Source organism: Dermochelys coriacea, chromosome 2 (genome assembly GCF_009764565.3).
Source record: "Dermochelys coriacea isolate rDerCor1 chromosome 2, rDerCor1.pri.v4, whole genome shotgun sequence".
Taxonomy (NCBI): Eukaryota; Metazoa; Chordata; order Testudines; family Dermochelyidae; genus Dermochelys; species Dermochelys coriacea.
This window is the reverse complement of record NC_050069.1, coordinates 49100760-49121123: the sequence shown is the minus strand read 5'-3', so window position 1 is coordinate 49121123 and position 20364 is coordinate 49100760. Positions and strand designations below refer to the sequence as shown.

The window sequence follows — 20364 nt, the reverse complement described above, 5'->3', positions numbered from 1 at the left end:
TTTCTGTCAGCAGAAGATATAAATATGGATTCTAGGAAAGATTCTTCATCTCTGAACTGTTTGGACTCTTACAGGGAAGTGTACCAGATGCAAAGTGGTGATCTCCAGAGACAATCTGGGTACCCTGAAAAGACTTTTGGGATACTGGCAGTTTATTACATCACTGTCATCATTTGGGATTACAAACTGTGGTTCACCTGTACATATATTTTACTTGCTTTAACCTATCAATAACTCTCATTTCCTTTTCTTACCTAATAAACCTTAAATTAGTTTACTATAGAATTAGCTGCCAGCATTGTCTTTGGTATAAGATCCAAAGTACCAATTGATCTGGGGTAATTGGTCTTTTGGGACTAAGAGAAACCTGATGAGGTGTGATTTTTGGTTTGAGTGACCATCATCACAAAGTTCAGTTTGTCTGGGTGTCAAGATAGTCTGGAGAGTCTAAGGGGACTATCTGTGACTCCATGGTAAGACTGTTATAGTGATCCAGGAGTTCATATTTGTGACTAGCATGGTGAAATCTAATTATAGAACATACCACCAGTTTGGGGTGTCTGCCCTTGTTTTCGATCAGTCTGCCCTGAGGTAGGCACTCACAGTTGTGAGCCACTCCAGACGGCATGGCAGAGGGTCTGAATAATTTAATGATGGCAATAACCTTTTAGTTCAGAACATTTCAAAAATGCATTTCTGAATAATTGCCGGCCAAGTTTCTTCAAGATAGCACATAATTAAAGAAGGAAACTCAGTTGGGTGTATTTAGATGTTTCTGAAATTAGTTACATGCATATCAAAAAGTATCTTCTGCCTCTTTTAATATGAAAGGTAGAAGTTTACATTTCTCTTGACTCTGGAGATAAGGTAAAAATATATAAATACAGTAGATAAATATTGCCATGTCTAATAAGCCTACAAAGTGAAATATCTTTCCAAGCTGCTTGTCATGGCCACTTCTACCACATACCTCCCAAACTAACGATGATCTTAAACACCTACATGGAAATCTAGCGCCCATTGACTTCAGTGGGGTCAGGATTTCACCTCGTATTGCACTTCCAATGCTTTTTTAGTGCAAAATTTATTAATTTTATATATGACCAGATTGTGCCACCCTCTCTCATGTTGAGTAGTACCTGCTATGAGCGTGCTCTGCAAAAGAAAAGTCCCTATATATGTAGGTAGATAACAGATAATGTTCCAGCAGATGACAGTCAAGAATTTGCAGTATTGTTCACAGGCTTTCTGGTATCAGTAAAAGTTGTCAATTGCAAATGGCTTCCAGAGTGCAGCTCTTTATAAAGAGCTTCTACCAGTACCACACTCCATAATTAGTTCCAGTAACTTCAATGGGACTACTCATGGAGTCATGTACTCTTCAACATGCATAAGAGTGGCAGAATGTGATTTACCAGTCACCTTGTCCAAAGCTCCTCTGGGTCAAATTTGCCAGAGTGCTCACCACTCATCAGCTCCCACTATTTTCAGTTGGTGCTGGTGGGTGCTGAGTACTGAGGAAAATCTGGCCATTTCATTTTGATGCCTAAATGGGAACAGAGCATTTTTGGCCTTTGATTCCTCAATGGCTTATTCTGGTCTTTCATGAAAAGTCATTATAACAGTCCCCTTTTAAAATAAGTTTGTCTCCATAGATTCTATGTTATAATCTGTTTCTTTTGATAGTTCTAAATAAGTGTGATATTATATAAACTGTAACACTGAAGGCCGTGAGAAAGACCCGTTTTTATGCGAGTTGCATGGCTCACTTTGAGGATAGAATTTGACCTTGTGCTCTCTTAATGTTATAGGAACAATAGATTAAATTACCATTGCTGTTCCCATTGAAGTCTGGGAGTTTTTATGTAGATCCAACTAACCAGCATGGTGCCTATCACCAGTCCCCTTTCCGAACTTGAGATAGTGGTTTTTATCTCCTCCAGTAGAAGCAGAACTGGGTGCAAATAATACTAACATTATGTCTAAGGTTTAAAACTTCTAGAATTTATTCTTTTTAATAATTTCTTTAGGAAGAATCCACACACCACTGAAGAAGCTCATCAAAAGTTTATGAAACTTTATCCCAAAATATTCTACCGAGAAAAGACTGTATTGCCAGGAATACCTCCAACACTCTCAAAGAGGTAATTAATATCTGCTAGTTTTTGTTTTGAGAGAAAGAAAAGCATAAGAGATTATCAGATCAAGCTTCACCACTGCATATCACAGAACAGCTGGAGAAGACAAAGATTAGTAGCTAGTGGTAAATTCATTTTCTGCATGAGCAGAAACATCTGTTCGTTGCTAAGAAGTACATTTGTCCAACCTTTCAAAAAATTATTGGTTACACTTACCTCCCAGTTTGTTGTGTTTGTGAAAAAAGATTATCAGAATGTGGCTGCTTTTATTTTTTTTCATGTCACTTTTGGAAAAAAAGTGAGTGCCCCAGTGAGTAAATGGCTAATCATACATGTACATATCTATCTATTATCTATATCAGTTTGTTGAACATTTAACCCCCGATAATCTTTCTTTCCTTTCCTGACTGCAAGTAGAAGCCTTGCCCAGGTACCCACACCTACATCAGAGCAGAGGTAGACCTAGCTGGGGCAGCAGCAGCTGCCTGAAGTTAAGTGAGCTATTATTTTGCTACAGGTTTCAGAGTAGCAGCCGTGTTAGTCTGTATTCGCAAAAAGAAAAGGAGTACTTGTGGCACCTTAGAGACTAACAAATTTATTTGAGCATAAGCTTTCGTGAGCTACAGCTCACTTCATCATGAAAGCTTATGCTCAAATAAATTTGTTAGTCTCTAAGGTGCCACAAGTACTCCTTTTCTTTTTATTTTGCTACAGCTACTGTACTTCAGAGACCCTGAACCTTAAGGAACCTATGGAAGAGGAGAATACCTGGGTCCTGCAAAGAGTCTGTTGCAGTTCCAGGGGAGGGGGCAGAAAGGGAACTTCTCTTCCAAGTAAGAAGGGCAGGTAAAGAGCACCCCTGCAGATTCCTTAGCAAATATTCATGGCAGGCCATGAGAACACTTGCCCCTTAAGAATGGGAGAGACAACAAGGTCATTGGCAAGAAGTACCTGTGTCCCCAGTCTCAGCATGAGAAAAAACAAAGGTACTCCTTCTCTGGAGGGTGGAGGTTTCTCCTCTGACTATGACCCGACTGCAACAGATGTTATGAAGGGCACAGGTGCTTCTCCTCCCCAAACCCTTTATGATTGAGGGTCTTTGAAGTAGGTGGAGCAGGAGCCCTTCAACTAATTTTTAGACAGCTGTTGCTGCCCCATCTGATGATGGTGAATAGAACTGGTCAGAATCCCTTGTCCAGGGAAATCTTTTTAATTTTTGTCAAAGTTTTCATACATATTTTAGAGGACAATTTCAACTTTTCATTGAAAAACAATATTTTTTTGTTTGGTTTTTGGTAACTAAAATAAAAATGCCTTGGTTTTCTGACAGAAAAAAATGAAATTTTTTAATTATTTACCAATCCAATTTTCCATAGAAAATATGTTGATGAAAAATTTTCAGCTATACCCTAATAGTGAGCCTACCTATGACGTCTACCTGCAGTCAAGAAGAAAAAGTGATAATTGGATGGGGTTCCTAAATATCCATAATTCAGATAAAAATAATAAATAAGAGAAAGACCAAGACTGACCAGCTACTAACCCTAATCTTCACTTTTTTCATAAGTGAAATTTTTTGGCTGAAACACTTTAAAACAATATATGTCTGCTAAGTATATCTAATACCCACTGAAGCTAACATGAATGGCACACAGGAAAGTATTTATCCATATGTTTTTAAATGTATCATGGTCTAGAAATGACTGACACATCAGTGTTTCTACTAAAAGAATCCCTGATCCTGCATTTGAAGATGCATGGGCAGATTCTTTTACCCATATGGAGCCACAGCAAAGCTAAAATGGAGCAAAGGTGTGTTAAATCTAGCCCAATTCTTGTATGTGGTATGTTGGGTTGCCATTTGTAAAGGGAAAAGTTGTCTCAGTGGAGGGATTTGGAAAATAATTGTCTTCACGTCTAATTTATTTAGACCTGCTGTTAAAATAACTATTTTCAAGACATAACACTAATTCTGAAAAGTATTTATTGTAAATGGCTACCTGTGATCCCAAATATCTAAAACATACTTAAAGAGCAAAGTACCCTCTACATGGATTACTCTCTGTAAATACCATTTCTCCCCCCCCCAAAGTTTCATCCTTAGTTATAAATATGCAATCTGATGCAAGTTTATGGTCTTGGTCAAATCTTTAGAATTTTAATTATTTTAATACCTAAATTATGGAGTCTTATGTTTAGGCTGCTGTGGATAAAATTACCTTGGCAATTTCATGATAAAGCCATATCCTGACAGGTTGATAACTCAGCCACAAAAATTAACCCCAAATGGAAAATTTTTCATTTTGCAGAAACCTTTATCTTCCAGGGCATATAGTGTGACATGAATTGCTTTGCTCCCTGCTCACATTTTTTGAAACTTACTTTGTCTTATGCTTTTGTAGATAGTGTTCTGTAAATGAAGATAATCAGTATTACACAGTCATAGATGGGAAAATTACATTTCTAGGTTATTGATCAAATCATTCTTTGATTTATGGACTCCTAATCCTTCAAAAAGTGCTACAAATCTACCTGACTTCATATGTGAATCTCTTATTTATCTGTGAGATGTATAAAAAACTCACAAAGCCAGCCATCATTAAGTTACACATCTGAGTAATCATTGTAATTTATCTGCACTATATTGTTGTCAGTGATATTTTTTAAGACAATGGAATGTGAATAATTTTCAGATTTTTTGAGGGGGGGAACAGGGGGGAATCAGACTAGATGTGGGCAGAGAATTTGAACCCAAAGTGCTTTTAGTTATTTCAGTTTCATTTACTTTGCATTAAGTTGTATGTGTGACTTCTGTTGACATCAGTGGGAACAACACAAGTGTATCCAAAGACAGAATTTGGTCTGGTGGTTTTTGTATGCTTGCATCAGGTTCAATTGGAGAGTGTTGGGTAGGGATTGGTTCATAGTACTAGGCTAATACTGTAATTGCTAGATTACAGAAAAGAGCCATGCAGTAACAACATTTAACACAGCAGCCTGGATTTTGCCTCTTTAGAATCTGTTTTTGCTGTACTTCCTCATATGGCTTTGAAGAGATCTGAGATTGCCTTCTGGGATTGTTTAAACCTAGACTGTAAGCTCTTATCTATGTGCAGCTGCACCCTGTTTATAGATGAAAATTTGCTGTTGTTTATCTGAGTGAGGTTTTTCTTTGTTTCATATGAGTGTGTTTTTTAACAAATTTTCCCTGTATTTCTCTATATTTTTTTAATTCCCTATTTGGATATATGTTCACCATTTGAATGTACTGTAATGTTCTGACTTAATCCTGACCTCCAAGCATGTAGCTCTGCACAGATTGCAAAATCATTACTGTGTATGTGTGCACAAGCATAGTAGCTCATTTGAGAAGATATGGGATGATATAAGCAAAGGTTCTCAGCTCTTTAAGACCCATAACCACTTCCAGAGTTGCAAAGAAAGCATAGAATCCTAAGAGTAGCATACAGCTTTTAGGGAAAAGGCAAATTTTTAAGAGGGTGAAGGGGTGGGGAGAAAGCTGGATGGCTTGAGTGTCTATGGTTGGAGCTGCTGGAATACACTTTTTTCATAGAGCTGCTGGTAGCTTTAGAATTGTGTGTTTATCTTAGGGTTTTATATTAGCACTCATCCCTATAGTATCATAGTGTTTTCTGTGCAAGATTGGAAAAACAAAGTCCCTTGTGAATATTACCTGCTTTTCTCCCATATCTGGTGATGGGAATCTCTTTCTGGGGTAGGAGTTTTCTTTTTCTTTTCTTTTCTTTTCTTTTCTTTTCTTTTGTTGTGTGTGTGTGTGTGTGTGTGTGTGAGTGAGAGAGAGAGAGAGAGAGGGCGAGGGTGGTTTTAAGTGTCATTCTGGTTATGATGGAAAAGCTTTTATCACAGAAAGAGCTCTTGCATTGTGACCTCTAAGGGTACATCTACACTGCATTTAAAAGACCTGTGACTGACCTGCATCAGCTGACTCAGGCTCTAGTTGCAGGGCTTTACAACTGCAGTGTAGATGTTTGGGCTTGGGCGGGAGCCTGGGCTCTGAGATCCTGCAGGGGGGTTGGGTCTCAGAGACCAGGCTCAAGCTCAAGCCTGAACTTTTATGCTTCAATTTTTAGCCCTGCAGCCTGAGGCCTGTGAACCTGAGTCAGCTGACCCGGGCTCTGGGATTCCGGTGCTGTGGGTTTTTTATTGTGATGTAGACCTACCCTAAGGGTGATCAGTCTGGATTTGTCTACTCTCTTCAGGAAGTTCATCCAAAAGCTGACCTCCTTAACCATTACTGCCTTACCTCTGTCTCTTGCACATTTTGTCCTGGGCTCTGTAATCTGCATTGTCCTAGAATAGCTGTTTTGCTGATTCATTACTGAGTCGTTAATGTAGCTAGGACCTGGCTTTGTGTATAGGGACAAATGCCTTGAACCAGCAGTTGCAGCTGTGAGATGAATATTGGGAATGGTGTGTGTTCTTGATATATGGTATTTGAATAAATAATTTCATGTTTAGAAGACCATTTTTAAAATACTTGATATTTGATATTATTAATAAACTCTTTAATAAGACTTCCGTTCCTAGTTTTTCACCTATTGTGGGTACCAAGCAGTCACCTTATTTCCATACACCTGTGACATTAATTGAGTCAAAAGGAATAATAATACTTATATGACCCTTTTGATGAGAAGAAAGTTCTTCTCAATCTTTTAATATATTTATCCTTACACTCTCCCCGCATGAGGTAGGAAAGTGTTACCGTTCCCATTTTATAGGTGGGGAACCGTGGCACAGAAAGGCTAAGTGACTTGCACAAATTCACACAGGAAGTCCATAGCAGAACAGGGAACTGAACCCAGCTTTCCCAAGCCAGGGGAAGCTGGATCTAGCAATTTGCATTGGAGAGAGGAGACATGTGTGATCGATTAACTTCTGGCAGTAGCAACAGAGAAGAAAAATCTGTCAGACTTAATGGTGGTATTTCTAGCATCATCAAGAGCAGGTTGTGATGTATGCACCTGTGTAGTGTGAGAGACATCAGAGAGAAAATTACTTACTTTTAAATTCTGCTCTTTTGAAGCTATCAGGCTAGATTCATGATTGCCCAGTGGCCTCTCTGCATCAGCTGCATTTGTGCATAGTGGCTTTAGGATAGGCGCAAACTCCCCCTTGCATCCTAGAGAATATCACCTGTGTAGAGACCCCATAGGCCAAGTACAGAGACCCTACTGCAGCCACTGTTGCAGAACCACAGAGTTACTGAGACCACCAGGATATATGTGCTCCTTTGAGACAAGGCACCTCATGAGAGCCAGGGTGAAATGTTTTCAGAAAAGGGACTTCAGCTCTGAAACAAACTTCTAGAAATTTCTAGAAGAGGTTGGAGTAATCCAGAACCTTTGTCACCTTTTGGAAGAAACTGAAAATTTTCCTCTTTGAAAGGGCTTTTGCTCCTGCAACCATAAGAAGAAAAGGGAAGATTTGTAACAGAAGTAGAACCTCCAGGGAAGGGAGAAAAGCAAAAGACTCATGAAGTTTGCTAGGGGCTCTGTTCTGCAGATCTAATTTACCTGGGAAGCACATCGATGCTACGGTGGTGGGAGTTAAAGAAAACTCTAAGACAGAGAATGAGGTTCACCCCACTGGCAAACAAAAACAAATGGGAAGGACTAGACCTGCCTGGTGCATGGAAGAACATATCAAGGTACCCAAAGCCGTATAGATGCCCACAGGGTGCAGAGCCAGAACCCCAGTGATGAGGTGCAGCTTGTGCAGCAAGCTCTCCTGCTGACTGCACTCAAGAAGCAAGTGGCTAGAAGGTTCCATGGGTGGCAGTTAAACTCCAGGATGGGCCACAACCAGCAGTGAGGGTGGATGGAGACTGTCTTGCTCTCTTACCATCTATCGCTGCCTTTAGGGACCAAAGAACTTGGGGAGTTCTGCCTATTATTTGTTAGGGAGTGAAGCCCCAGGAGTTAAATGCCCGACAGGTGTTATTTTTAGAGATTTTTCCTCTCCATTGACAGTTTCTATTGGTTTCAGAGGTAATTCTGTTGATATCAGAGCAGCATACATATAGAGAATCTCTTTAACGGACTGAAACTGTCCAAAATGGTGGGGGAGAGTATTTTTTTAGTTTTGCCCACCGTACCGGAGATTATAATCAAAGCTTAAGCTTGTAACTTGAACCAAGAAAAGCCATGAAAATTGCCATATGTCCTCCCAACAGCTTTTTCAAACTGCGTGTGACCTAAATTGAGCAATATCAAGCCTCTGAAGCAGGAATTTAAAGAAAAGGTAGTTGCCTCAACTCAGAATGTTCTGAGTCTTGCCAGTTAAAGTAACTCTGCGTTTGTAAAGTTAACATTTGTATGTATTTAGACGCAATGTATTAGCAGATGGTAAAGAAACATAGTATTGTCGATTTTTTTCACTTTCAACTCCTAGAGGGCAGTCAGGCTGTATTATATATTTACCAGCAATCACCTCAGTCAATATACTTTAGCAAACAGAAATGTCTTGGAGGAAAATGATTATATGACAGTATGACCTCTCTTTCACAGGAATTTATTATTTAAAATTTAATCTATCCTAGTGTTTACAGTGACAGGAATTCTTGGCAGTCTTAGACAGAAAGTCAATCTCTTTGCTTTCAGGGGGACATTCAATAAATTACAGCACTCAGGGTCTTTTTTCTTCTTAAAAGAAAAAAAAAATACAGATCAGCAAAGTGGTAGTTTTGTCCAATCTTCAAATGGAAGAAAAACATTTTTTGCAGCAAAAGCTTTCATCTTTAAAACCTCATTTTAAAATATATTTTGAATGGCCTATAAAAATATCCCTGTATATGCAACATATTTTTTCTGACAACGGAATTAAAGATGAATGCAGTCAGCTAATAAGATTATATGCATATATTAACAACAGAGTGTGAGAAATAGGGGAAGAGGCACACAAACATATGATTGAGTTTATTGCTCGATTCAGGATTGCTATTTGTCCTTTTTTTTTCTGAAATTCCCTTTCTTTTTAGTTTTCTTTGAGTGGTATGTGTGCACTAAATGGAAAAGCTCTAGGAAACTGTTTCATGTTCTCTATGTATATAAATCTTCCCACTGTATTTTCCACTGAATGCATCCGATGAAGTGAGCTGTAGCTCACGAAAGCTTATGCTCAAATAAATTTGTTAGTCTCTAAGGTGCCACAAGTCCTCCTTTTCTTTTTCCCTCAAATGAAGATCCCTGGTGTTGTTTGGCATTGAACAACCTACAAAAACAGGCAGACCAAAGAACTTACAATCTAACACCATGTTTCCCAAATGTCAGAAAGTTGAGCCCCAATTTGAGAAACTGAAGCCTAAGTGTATACCTTCTACAACCCCAGTGTTAAAGGCCTATCCATCTTAGGGTATGGCTGCAACCGTGATGCTGTAGCATTGTAGAGTACATGCTTTCTGTATCAGCACTAGTGGTTTTTCCACTGATGTGGTTAATCCAGCTCCCCAGAAGGCAGTAGCTAGATCAAGAGAAGAATTCTTCAATCGACCAAGCTGCATCTGCAGTGGGGGGTTCAGTCCAACTAATTGTGTAGCACAGTGTGTGAAATTTTTCACAGCCCTAAACAATGTATCTGGGTCAATTTAATATGTAGATGTGGACCAGGCCTTAGTGTTTGTCTATACACAGGTTTAGCTGACAGTGTAATTGTGATGGGGCAGCGGGCTGCACCCCCACCAGGTCCGCGAACCCAGACACCTCGGAGACACTCTTGCTTGCAAACATCACTGTGTAGTTTATTTACAGTCTTTTAATCCCTCCACCAATACATAGCAGTGTCTCCACACTGTTACATGCTGTATCTCAACTTTTTAACCCCCTTTCCAAAATGGGGTGTGTGTGTGTGTGTGTGTAAGGTGTCTCTACTCAGAGGACTTTGTCAGGCTTGCCTAACCTGTTTCTCTCCGTCTCTTTTCCTCGTGAGCACGCTTTTCTATGCCCTTTTATATAGCTCCCCTATTAATTGGCTCATTGACTCACATGCCCTAATCTAGCCTGGTGACCAGGTACACCTCTGTCCAATTAGGCCTTCTCCAGGGGATCTGAATTAGTAACAATAGTGACCCCAAGGCTCTGTGGTACAATCCGCCATTAGTGGCCACATGCTGGTAGCCAGGGCTTATCATTTTTGCATTGCTTCTTACAGCAGAAGTCTCTCCCATTACTGTAATAATGCATAGTAAATTTGAGTCATACACTTACCGCGCTCTGGGATGGCTTCTGCTTCTACTGGGCTGTCTCCGCAGTGGGCTGTTCCTCACAGGTGATCAAACAGCTCTTCTGAGCAGGGACTGTTGATCCTGATCCACAGCCTGCTCTAGGACTGGTTTCACTGAAAGAGTCACTTCGTGCTCCTCACTGGGACACTGCTGCTGGCTCCCATCAGTCCCCATGCTGGATTCGGGGCCAACAGGGAACCAGCCCAGCTGACCAAGTCATCATGAAGCACAGTTGGCTCTGTGCTGGGCACAGTGCCCAGAACTGGGTCAAAATTATCATAAACTGGGCATGTTGTTGGTGAGTTGTTCAAGGCATGGTTCTTGTCCCTGGTCTCCCAAGACTCATTCTCCAGCCCTCTGTCACAGGAATATTAAATTGATTTTACATAAAGCTGTGCAAAAAGCTGTGTGGATAGTTACTGTGGTTTAGCTTAAACTGATTAGGAACAGTTTTCAGCTAAACCCCAATGAAGCCACTCTTAAGCCAAAGTGAACATCCACACATTGGTTTAACTGAATCGATTTTAAAAAACAGAATTAACTTAAACCTGTGCAACTTTTGTGTGTAGACGAGCCTCTATTTATACACTTTTAATCCCCCCAGACTTGAGAAATATTGATGTACATCTTCATATGCTAATTAATCTTCCTTCCTTACATGCTTTGAGGATCATTGAAAAAGTTGTCATTGTTGACATGAAAGCATCATCACTGGTATCTTCATTACCACCCATTGAAATGAATGGAGCAATTCACAGCTCAGAGTTGTTAGTTCAGGCTCTCAGCAAACTCAGGCATCACTGCATCAGTTACACTTGCTTCAAGTTTTGAGGATTTTCTTTTTCAACCATAACATCTTTTTTCTTCTTTCTTTAAGTAAATCTCTAGTTGAGATTCTCTAAAATAATTGTGAGGTCTCTTCACACCATCCCAAAAGGATATGCTCTATGGTTTGGGAAACATTGGTCTAAAAGACAGACACACGGAAGACAAGACACAATCGGAAATCGAGTATCCAAAAGCCATTCCCCTTTCTGAACATATAATCATTAGAAACTACTCTGTCTGATGTTTTGATGTCTCTTTCTCTTGTAAATTTAATTTTTTTCCAACTCGGTATTAATTTTGTGCAGATCACAGATCCATCTGTGAACATTTCCTATATTTAATTGGGGGGAGAGGGCATGTCATTCATAAAACATTCTGGAGAATCTTATGTTACAGAGAATTGACTTTAAAATGTTATAGCACTCTGATTGCTTAATTGGTTGGAGAACTACCATACCTGACAGAGACTACAGAGTTGTTTCCATGATCCAATAAAGTAGATCTTCAGAAAAGAAGAGTGGGAGGAAATTGTACCCCCCAAAATGTCTGTTACCATTTTACCCCTTTCAGGGGCCAGGAGTAGTTCCTCTACCATGAATTCCCACCCATCATATGTCTAATGATATATAACTATCATTAACCGACATCTGTACTCTGCATACAGATGGTGATAGGATTGCATGATATATAGCAGGGGTGGCCAAACTATGGCTTGTGAACCACATGCGGCTCTTTTACAGATAAGGTGTGTCTTGCGGAGCCCCCCACTGCCCCCTCATTCTCCACCTACCAGACTGGGGAGAGGGGAAACTTGGGACCTCTGCCTTGCAGGAGGGTGGTGGGGGAGGGGCTTCTGCCCAGTGGAGAGTAGGGTCTCAGAGTTTCAGCCCATTGGGGCACAGCTGCTGGGGTTTGAGGCTTCAGCAGGAGCAGGGCTTCTGCCCCGAGCCCCGGCAGGTGCCTCCCACAGGGCAGAAGCCCTGAGTCCCGGCAAGTGCTCCCCAGCTCTCAAACTTCTGAAGATTGTCATATATAGTGCGGAGGGTCAGTAAGTTTGGCCACCCTGATATGTAGACCAATCTCTGTACATAAACAGAGACCCATAAACTAAATTATAGATATCTGCTGGCATCAGTGCTGCTTTCTTCATCATGTATATAGGGTGTCAGACACATAAAAGCATGTAATCTAGATATCAGTGCCAAAGGGACAGACTGTTAACTTGAGACCCATAAATTAAAGAATCATTCTTTCTGATGGTAGTGTCAGAATCACATACACAGGGCATCACAGCTTCCTTTTCTTATGATTGTATCTCACCTTAGCAGCAGTGCTAATGTAATATTGTGACATTCACGGTAGACAAATATGCTTCCCTTTTCCATTGCAGTGTGCAAATATTTAAAGAAATACAGAGGTTTCCCATGGCAGGTCATATATACTGAAACATATATAAAACACAAACTACAGATGATGTTTATTTGTACTACTGTAGTGTCTTAGGGCCTTAATCAGAGATCAGGTCCCATTGTGCTAGTGCAGTCCAAACAAGTAAAACAGAGAGTTCCCAGACACTGATGCTAATACGTACTGACTTGTCCTTTTTCACCTTCTCGATTTCCTCATCACCTATTTTAGAGTAGCAGCCGTGTTAGTCTGTATCTGCAAAAAGAAAAAGAGTACTTGTGGCACCTTAGAGACTAACAAATTTATTTGAGCATAAGCTTTCGTGAGCTACAGCTCACTTCATCAGATGCATCATCTATGTATCAAATGATTTTAAATACCTTCTAGGGAAGCAGTATCCAGAAAGATAGCATTGTGTATATAGGACCACCAGGGGCAATTTCTTTTCTGTGGATTACATCATCATGATGTGTTTAGTTATTATTAGTGCTCAGTGTCTCTCCACTTTATCCTCCTTGCCCACGTCCTTTTCTTCTCTGTTATCAGGAGCAATGTGCTTTGTCATGGAAGCAAGTGTTTATTCATTTTGAAGCGGGCCAACTTCTCTATATTGCCTGTGAATAGTAAATTATATGCATGAGTGATGTTTGGAGTGAACTCCTGGGAGAAACCAGGGACAACAGAGGGCAATGTCTACCCTACAAACTTTGGTCAACACAAATTACATTGGCATAAAGTTGCCGCAGTTAATATACCACTCGTGTGTGTGCATACTTGGCTGCTTGCATTGGCGCTGAGTGTACCCACCAGGAGTGCTTGAGTCAAGACATAGTGTGGTGCACCACGGGTTGATATCCCAGTGTGCCACTTGTCTCTGTCTTGTGCACTGCCTTCTGGGAAATTTTTGTAATGCATTGTGAGGTAGAAACAAGTCATGCAGGGATGACTGGGAGCAAAGGGCCAAGTTCCTGTCATGCAGCTTTCTCCATCCCATAATGCTGTTTATATCTCATCATTTTCATGCCTTTTTTTTTTCATCCCATAAACCTATGTGGAACTTTTCAATGTCTGTCATCACTGACAGAAGCACGGAGGCTGTAGAACTCTGCACTGTTCTCATGAACATTGCAAATGCAGGCTGTATCATCCTTTTGTATTTGCAGGCCCATGGTCAGTACTGCAACCATGGGGACATAATGATTCCTTTGAAGTTAGTTTGCTAAGGGACATAGCAAAAAAAATTCAAGGTTGTTGGTGGTGTTTATGGAGTAGTTGCAGATGGTAGAACACCACTTCTGGGCCTGAGAAATGAGCACTGTGGTGGAATTGCATTATAATGCAGGTTTGGGACGAGGAGCAGAACTTTAGGATGCTAAAGTCTACCTTCCTGGATCTGTGTGCCAAGCTCACCCCAGGGCTTCAGAACAGGGACACCAAAATATGAGCTGCATTGACAGTAGAGATGCAAGTGGCATTGCACTCGGGAAGTTCGCAATGCTGGATTGCTACTGCACAGTGGGAAATCCTTTTGGAGTTGGAAAATCCACAGTTGTTATGCAAGTGTACAGGGCCATTAAACATCTCTTGCTACACAGGACTGTGATTCTCAGCAATGTGCAGGACATAGTGGATGGATCTGCAGCAATGGGGTTCCAAAACTGTGATGGGGAGATCGCATGCAGATCCCTATATTGGCATCAGCCCACCTTGCTGCAGAGTACATCAGGAGAAAGGGCTACCTTTCTATGGTTATGCAAGCATTGGTGGATCACCAGGGTCACTTCACTAACATCAGTGTGGGCTGGTCAGGGAAGGTGCATGATGCACAGAACTTCAAGAATACAGGACTGTTGAGAAAACTGCAAGCAGGGACATTCTTTCCCAACCGGTGGTTTACCATTGGCAGTGTGGAAATGCCAGTAGTGATCCTGTGGGATCCAGCCTGCTTCTTGCTCCCCTGGCTCATGAAGCCATATACCAACTGCCTTGACAGCATCACAGAAAGATTCAGTTACTGGCTCAACAGGTGCAGAATTACAGTTGAATGTGCTTTTAGTAGGTTGGAGGGATGCGGATGGTGCTTAGTCACAAAATCGGATCTCAGTGTGAAAAATATTCCAGTTATAGCTGCCTGTTGTGTCCTTCATAATATCTTTGAAGCAAAGGCAGAAAAGTGGAGGGAAAGCAGCTGTCTGCTGACTTTGAACAACAGCCAGACACAAGGGCCGTTATAAGAGCACAGTGCAGAGCTATGCAACTGTGAGAGGTCTTGAAAGGTCAGCCACATTAATACATTGTGGTGAACTGTGTTCTGGCAGCCCCTGAAATTTTGGAGGTTCTTAAGAATTGTGTAGTGCTTGGTGTACATTTATGAATATTACCCTGTGTGATGGGGTGAACTAGGCCCAGAGGCTCCCTGCTGGAGGCCTCAGGGTCCTGCCACACTCCTCCCAGGAAAGGCACAGTGGAGAGGTCCTCCAAGCAGGCTAGAGTGGCTGCAGGGAAAGAAGCCAATCAGAGAGGTTGCAAGGAGCAGTCAATCAGGACCCAGGAGGGCCCTATAAAAAGGAACTGCAGAGCCAAAGACAGGCAGTTCAGTGCTGGAGCTAGAGGAGTGCAGCTGGTGTGCCTGGCTGGCTAAAGGTAACTGGGATAATGGATAGCTCAGTGCTAATAGGGACTTGGGAAAGAGCTCCTGGCTGGCTGCTGGTCCTGAAATTAGAAGAGCTGTGAGCTAAGGGTAATGCATTAGTGAAGGCTGGGGCTGTGGGGAGGTGGCCCATGGAACTGAAGGCAGTTTTGTTAAAGGGCCATGGCAGTGTGTGGCTAAGACCTGGCGTAGCGTGTAAGCCCAAGTACGCTCCACAGGTTGCTTAGGAAGGGCCTAAAATCAGACAGCAGTAAGTCCCCAGAGTGGGACTGAACTGTCAGAAGGCTCAGCTAGGGCTTGAACAGACCCAGAGGGTGAAACCATTGCCTTCAGGAAGGAAGCCCTGAGGGTATGGCTCAATGTTGTGGGGTTGTGACAAGCTGCTGGGGGTACCCAGAGCTGTGAGGCACTGTGCTAACCCTATCAGCATCAGTGTATGGGAGTTTTGCTGTAACTGAGCTGTGTGACCCTGATACACCAGCTTGTCTGCTTGCCAGCAAACTCCTCAGTGGTCTCCCAGCCCAAACATTGCCTAGCAGGTAACAATCAATGAACTCTAGCGGAGTTTTGCAGAGTTATTGCGGAGCTCAGAGGAGTGTGTGTGTGTGTTGGCAGTGTATAGCCTCTAACAGTATACATTCACAGAGTATATTAAGTTTGCTGCCCCTTTAAAGAGACAAACAAGATTTATGTTGACTGAAGCTAATAATCACTTCAGTTCAAAGCACTAGGTTGGTTTAGATAAAAAGTAAAACAAGTTTTAAAAGGATAAAGGTAGCAAGGGTTACACACACAAATTAAAAATATACTTTCTAATGTCCAAGACCTAACTTAACAAGTCTTGGGTGATGAAACTTCCTTGAACAATTTTCCATTTCCAGCAATGGCCGACTAGCTTTTAGTCAGATCCCCATGGAGTCATAGGCACTGGTTTTCCTTCTTTCTTCAGGTGACAGATAACTTAGGGGAGTGCTCCACTTCTCTTTATAGTCCAGGAAACCATTCCAATGTTTTCTCTTGGAACGTATCGCTGGATAAAGTTCCTGTTCCCTGCTGGATGTGGATGCCATACTGTCTGGTATCGACTCCCTTGTGTCTTCTCCTCTGCCAGTGATTTTTACAATGCAAGTGATCTCTTCCTGCAACTTCTGATATAAGTGAATAACTGACTTTGTGCACACCTGATCTGAAGGGTTGGCCTCTTTCCTTTGCTTGGAGGAAACCTGTCTAAAAAGACATGCTGGGGGAAGCTGATACTCACACTTTAGTTATGATTTCAGCACATCTGCATAATTTATGGACTGACTGTACATACATTCCTCAAGAATATTAATGATCAGCGAGTGATTAGTTTTTCAGTGATATTACATCAAAATTTTAGATACAGATTATAACAATAGAGAGTTGGGGTACTCTGAATTGGTGAGACCAGCTGAATCTCCCTTCTAAATACCTCTTGGCATAAGGATTCTCTTAGGGTCACAGTGGTGTAGGGAGCTGCTAAACTGGAGTTCTCCATTCACTGTAAAGGAGGTGTGAACCCATGATTGTCGGATCTGTAGGTCAATAAGAGTCTGCAGCACCTGTGATTGCTCCTGAGAAGCCCCGTTATATCCTGATGCATCTCCTTATCCTTTTCCTCCTGGGACTCGTGGGTCCACATGCTTAGGAGATGCAATAACTCCTGTCTACTCCAGGCTGGAATGTGTCTAGGGCTGATGTGGTCAGTTGGGCAGTGGCACACAAGGGAAAGCTGCTAGGTTTGCTTGTCAAAGTAGGGAATCAGCAAAAGGCATTTCAGAAATACGTGGGAGGTTACAAAGAGGGTCTGTGGCTTCTGGTCTACATGACCCCGGGCAGGGGAGTTTACAATTGTGTCCAGCGTAGTCACTGTTGGGCATTGTGGGAGAGCTGGTTGCAGACTGTTCACATCGACATAGCTCACAGTGCATCTAGACTCTCACTGCATCAACCTCAAAAAGAAAAGGAGTACTTGTGGCACCTTAGAGACTAACAAATTTATTAGAGCATAAGCTTTCGTGAGCTACAGCTCACTTCATCGGATGCATTAGGCTCAGAACCATTCGGGGAGGTGATTTTTACTGTGTGGACATAATGGGGCGCTTATGACCCAGAGACAAATTTGAGCATAGACATATGCACAACTAGGTTCATGCAATGCAACTTATGTCGACTTAACTTTTTAGTGTAGACCAGGCCTAGGTCTTAGAAAGCTGCATACACTTGAGTTGCCAATACAGTAAAAGGTCTGTACTGACAGACACTGTGTTCTGCGTGTTCTGTACTGCAAGCTATCTTTTTGGCCAGCTGTGTGGCCCCAGTTTTAGCCTCCTGGAGCTGATTGCACCCTCATCTTGCAGGCTCTTCTGTTGGGATACTAACCCAGAGCTGCCTCTTTTCTACTGCTGCTGTACTTGAAGTGCAATGAAGCCAGCCTGGGGTTTGGATCTAGAACCTGCTCAATACACCTGACCAGCACGTCAGAAGTTTTTTGGTGTAGGTTGTTGCTCTTTCAGGTAGAAGGAAGAAACCCATGGTATTTTTAAATCTGGGATTATGTACATGGACAAAATATAATGTTCTCTGTTTTGTCAGAGAGAGAAGGCAAAGGTTTAAAGTACACAAATTAAATTACCTAGGATTGCTGTTTCTCTCTGTAAATTGTTTGCATTCTGTCCCCGAGAATCAAAGCCCCAGTATGTTGTTGAGACATTACTCCTGGGTCAGCCAGTGATGGAATGGTAACAGGATCTTATGAATTACTAAACCAGTCATACTAACCAAACAGCTAATCCCTAATATCAGAAACTCAAAGACTCACTTGCAGTAATAATTCATAAGTAATCCATGGGCCTGTAGTGTGTTCATACATTATTCAGAACTATCTGAGTATTTGGTATCTGTTCTTAAATCTGTTCATGGACAACTTATAGATAGATAGAAAAAGGGCTAAATTCAGTGAATATATTGTTTGCTAGGAATACTCAGACACACCTGCTGACTTCTTTGATTTTTATTATTGGTTATTACTGTTTTTGTTTAATTGCTGTGTCCTTCCCCACTACTTTGGATTGAAGGCATGAAGGTAGTGATTTTCAAAGCTGTGTAAGGGATTTAACCACACACCTTTGATTCATTTTAAACCCTTGAATATCTCAACCAACAGAAATAAATAAAATGAAATGTTAATGATCATTATTTATTATTATTGTGGTATCACCTGGGAGCACCATTTATGGACCAGGACATTATTGTGTTAAGCACGGTAATAATAGATGTTCTCAGGACTTGCCCACATGGAGAAATTTACTGGAATAATTGTAGTGGTGTAGTTATACTACTATAACTATAGTGATGCAAAATAACAGAATTTTAAAAAAGTTACACCCAACTTATACCAGGGCCAAATTTGGCCCCCAGTGTATTTTTCTGTTTGAAGCTTAGGGCTTGTCAAAAGGGGGAAATACAGCAACATAACTAGAGCACTGTAATTATTACACTATAACTCCCAATGTAGATATTCTTTATTCTGGAATAAGAATGTCTTTTACTTGTTTGGCTTATGTTGCTTTGGAAGTAGTGCAAGTTTAACTGGAAGGAGTGTCTGCATAGGTAGTTACAATGGTATAATTACACTGCCGCAGTTATGCTGGTATATTTCCCCATGTAGAGAAGCCCTAAGATTCACTGAGATATATACATACAGGGACAAATTTCATCCTGGTGTAACTTTCCTAAATTCAGTGAGTTTGCACCAGAACTGAAGTAAGCCTATAATTTAAAAGAAGGTACACATCTGGGGCTGCTGTCATTTCCATTTGGGCTGGGTTTTTTACTCCACTCTTTATTAATACATACATCTTGCTCTGTAATTTTTTTATCAAGTGATGCATATGTTTCAGCAATATGGGACATGGTGTTAAAGGGAAAAATATCGTTTATGTATATAGAATATTGTGAGTGGATTTGTTTCCCAAGTGACCTCAAATGTGCCAGTTGCTACACAAAGAGTTCAGATATAGTCTATAGCAGTGGTTCCCAAACTTGTTCTGTGCTTGTGCAGGGAAAGCTCCTGGTGGGCTGGGCCGGTTTGTTTACCTGCCATGTTCGCAGTTTCGGCCGATTGCGGCTCCCGGTGACTGCGGTTTGCTGCTCCAGACCAATGGGGGCTGTGGGAAGCAGCGGCCATTACAAACAAACCGGCCTGGCCCACCAGGGGCTTTCCGCGCACAAGTGGCGGAACAAGTTTGGGAACCACTGGTATATAGCTAGAAAAGCTGCTAAATAAAATGAGGGTCATAAATAGTCAATACATTAAATAAAGGGGTAGGGAGGAAGAAGATCAATGATGAATATATTGGTGTAGGATTTTACAGCAGGGCAATCACAACAAGAATTTGTAGGCATTGGATCGACTAAAGAGAAAAATGAAACTGGCATGCCTTCAAGCGTTAATCTTTCTTAAGGTTTGTTGGCATGGTGGGGTAACGCACATTACAGTACTGTGATTTCTAAAACACACTGATCTGTTAATCGGTCCATGCAGACCTTTCTGGTGTGCACTAAAATGTCCCTAATGTGCTTTAACATAGTAGTTTCAAACAGCATTGCATTAAAGTGCACCAGCAGAGTCTACAAGGACCTATTAATGTGCAACATGGTAGTGTGCTTCAGAAATCACACCCCCACATTACCTGACCATGTAGACAAGCCCTTAATCAGCTGATAGAAAACAGCAGGTGGTAGCAAAATAGACGATGTTGCAGGATGTTAAATCAGATCTCCTAATTAAATTCAGACAGTTACCCTTTTGTTTTATTCACCTGCTTTATTTTTCATTCTGATAGAGCCCCGGTCATTTTAATCCACACTGAGCTATTCCAGAAGGAATTTCTCTCTATGCCTGTACCTGAATATTTTAAATAATCCCCCAGAACCCATACTGCCAAAAAAGAAAATGAACCATCTGCTGGTGGCATCTGACTCAGATGATGAAAATGAACATGCATCAATCTGCACTGCTTTGGATTGAGCAGAACTCATCATAAGCATGGACACAC

General features: G+C 41.4%; 1 protein-coding gene across 1 annotated transcript in view; it reads left to right on the top strand.

The window, feature by feature from the left end:
- The window catches only part of CNBD1 (cyclic nucleotide binding domain containing 1), a 296153-nt gene that overhangs the window by 15933 nt on the left and 259856 nt on the right, over positions 1 to 20364 (top strand). The window contains 1 exon segment of the mRNA XM_043506978.1: positions 2031 to 2144. Coding sequence (XP_043362913.1) covers positions 2031 to 2144 — 114 coding nt within the window.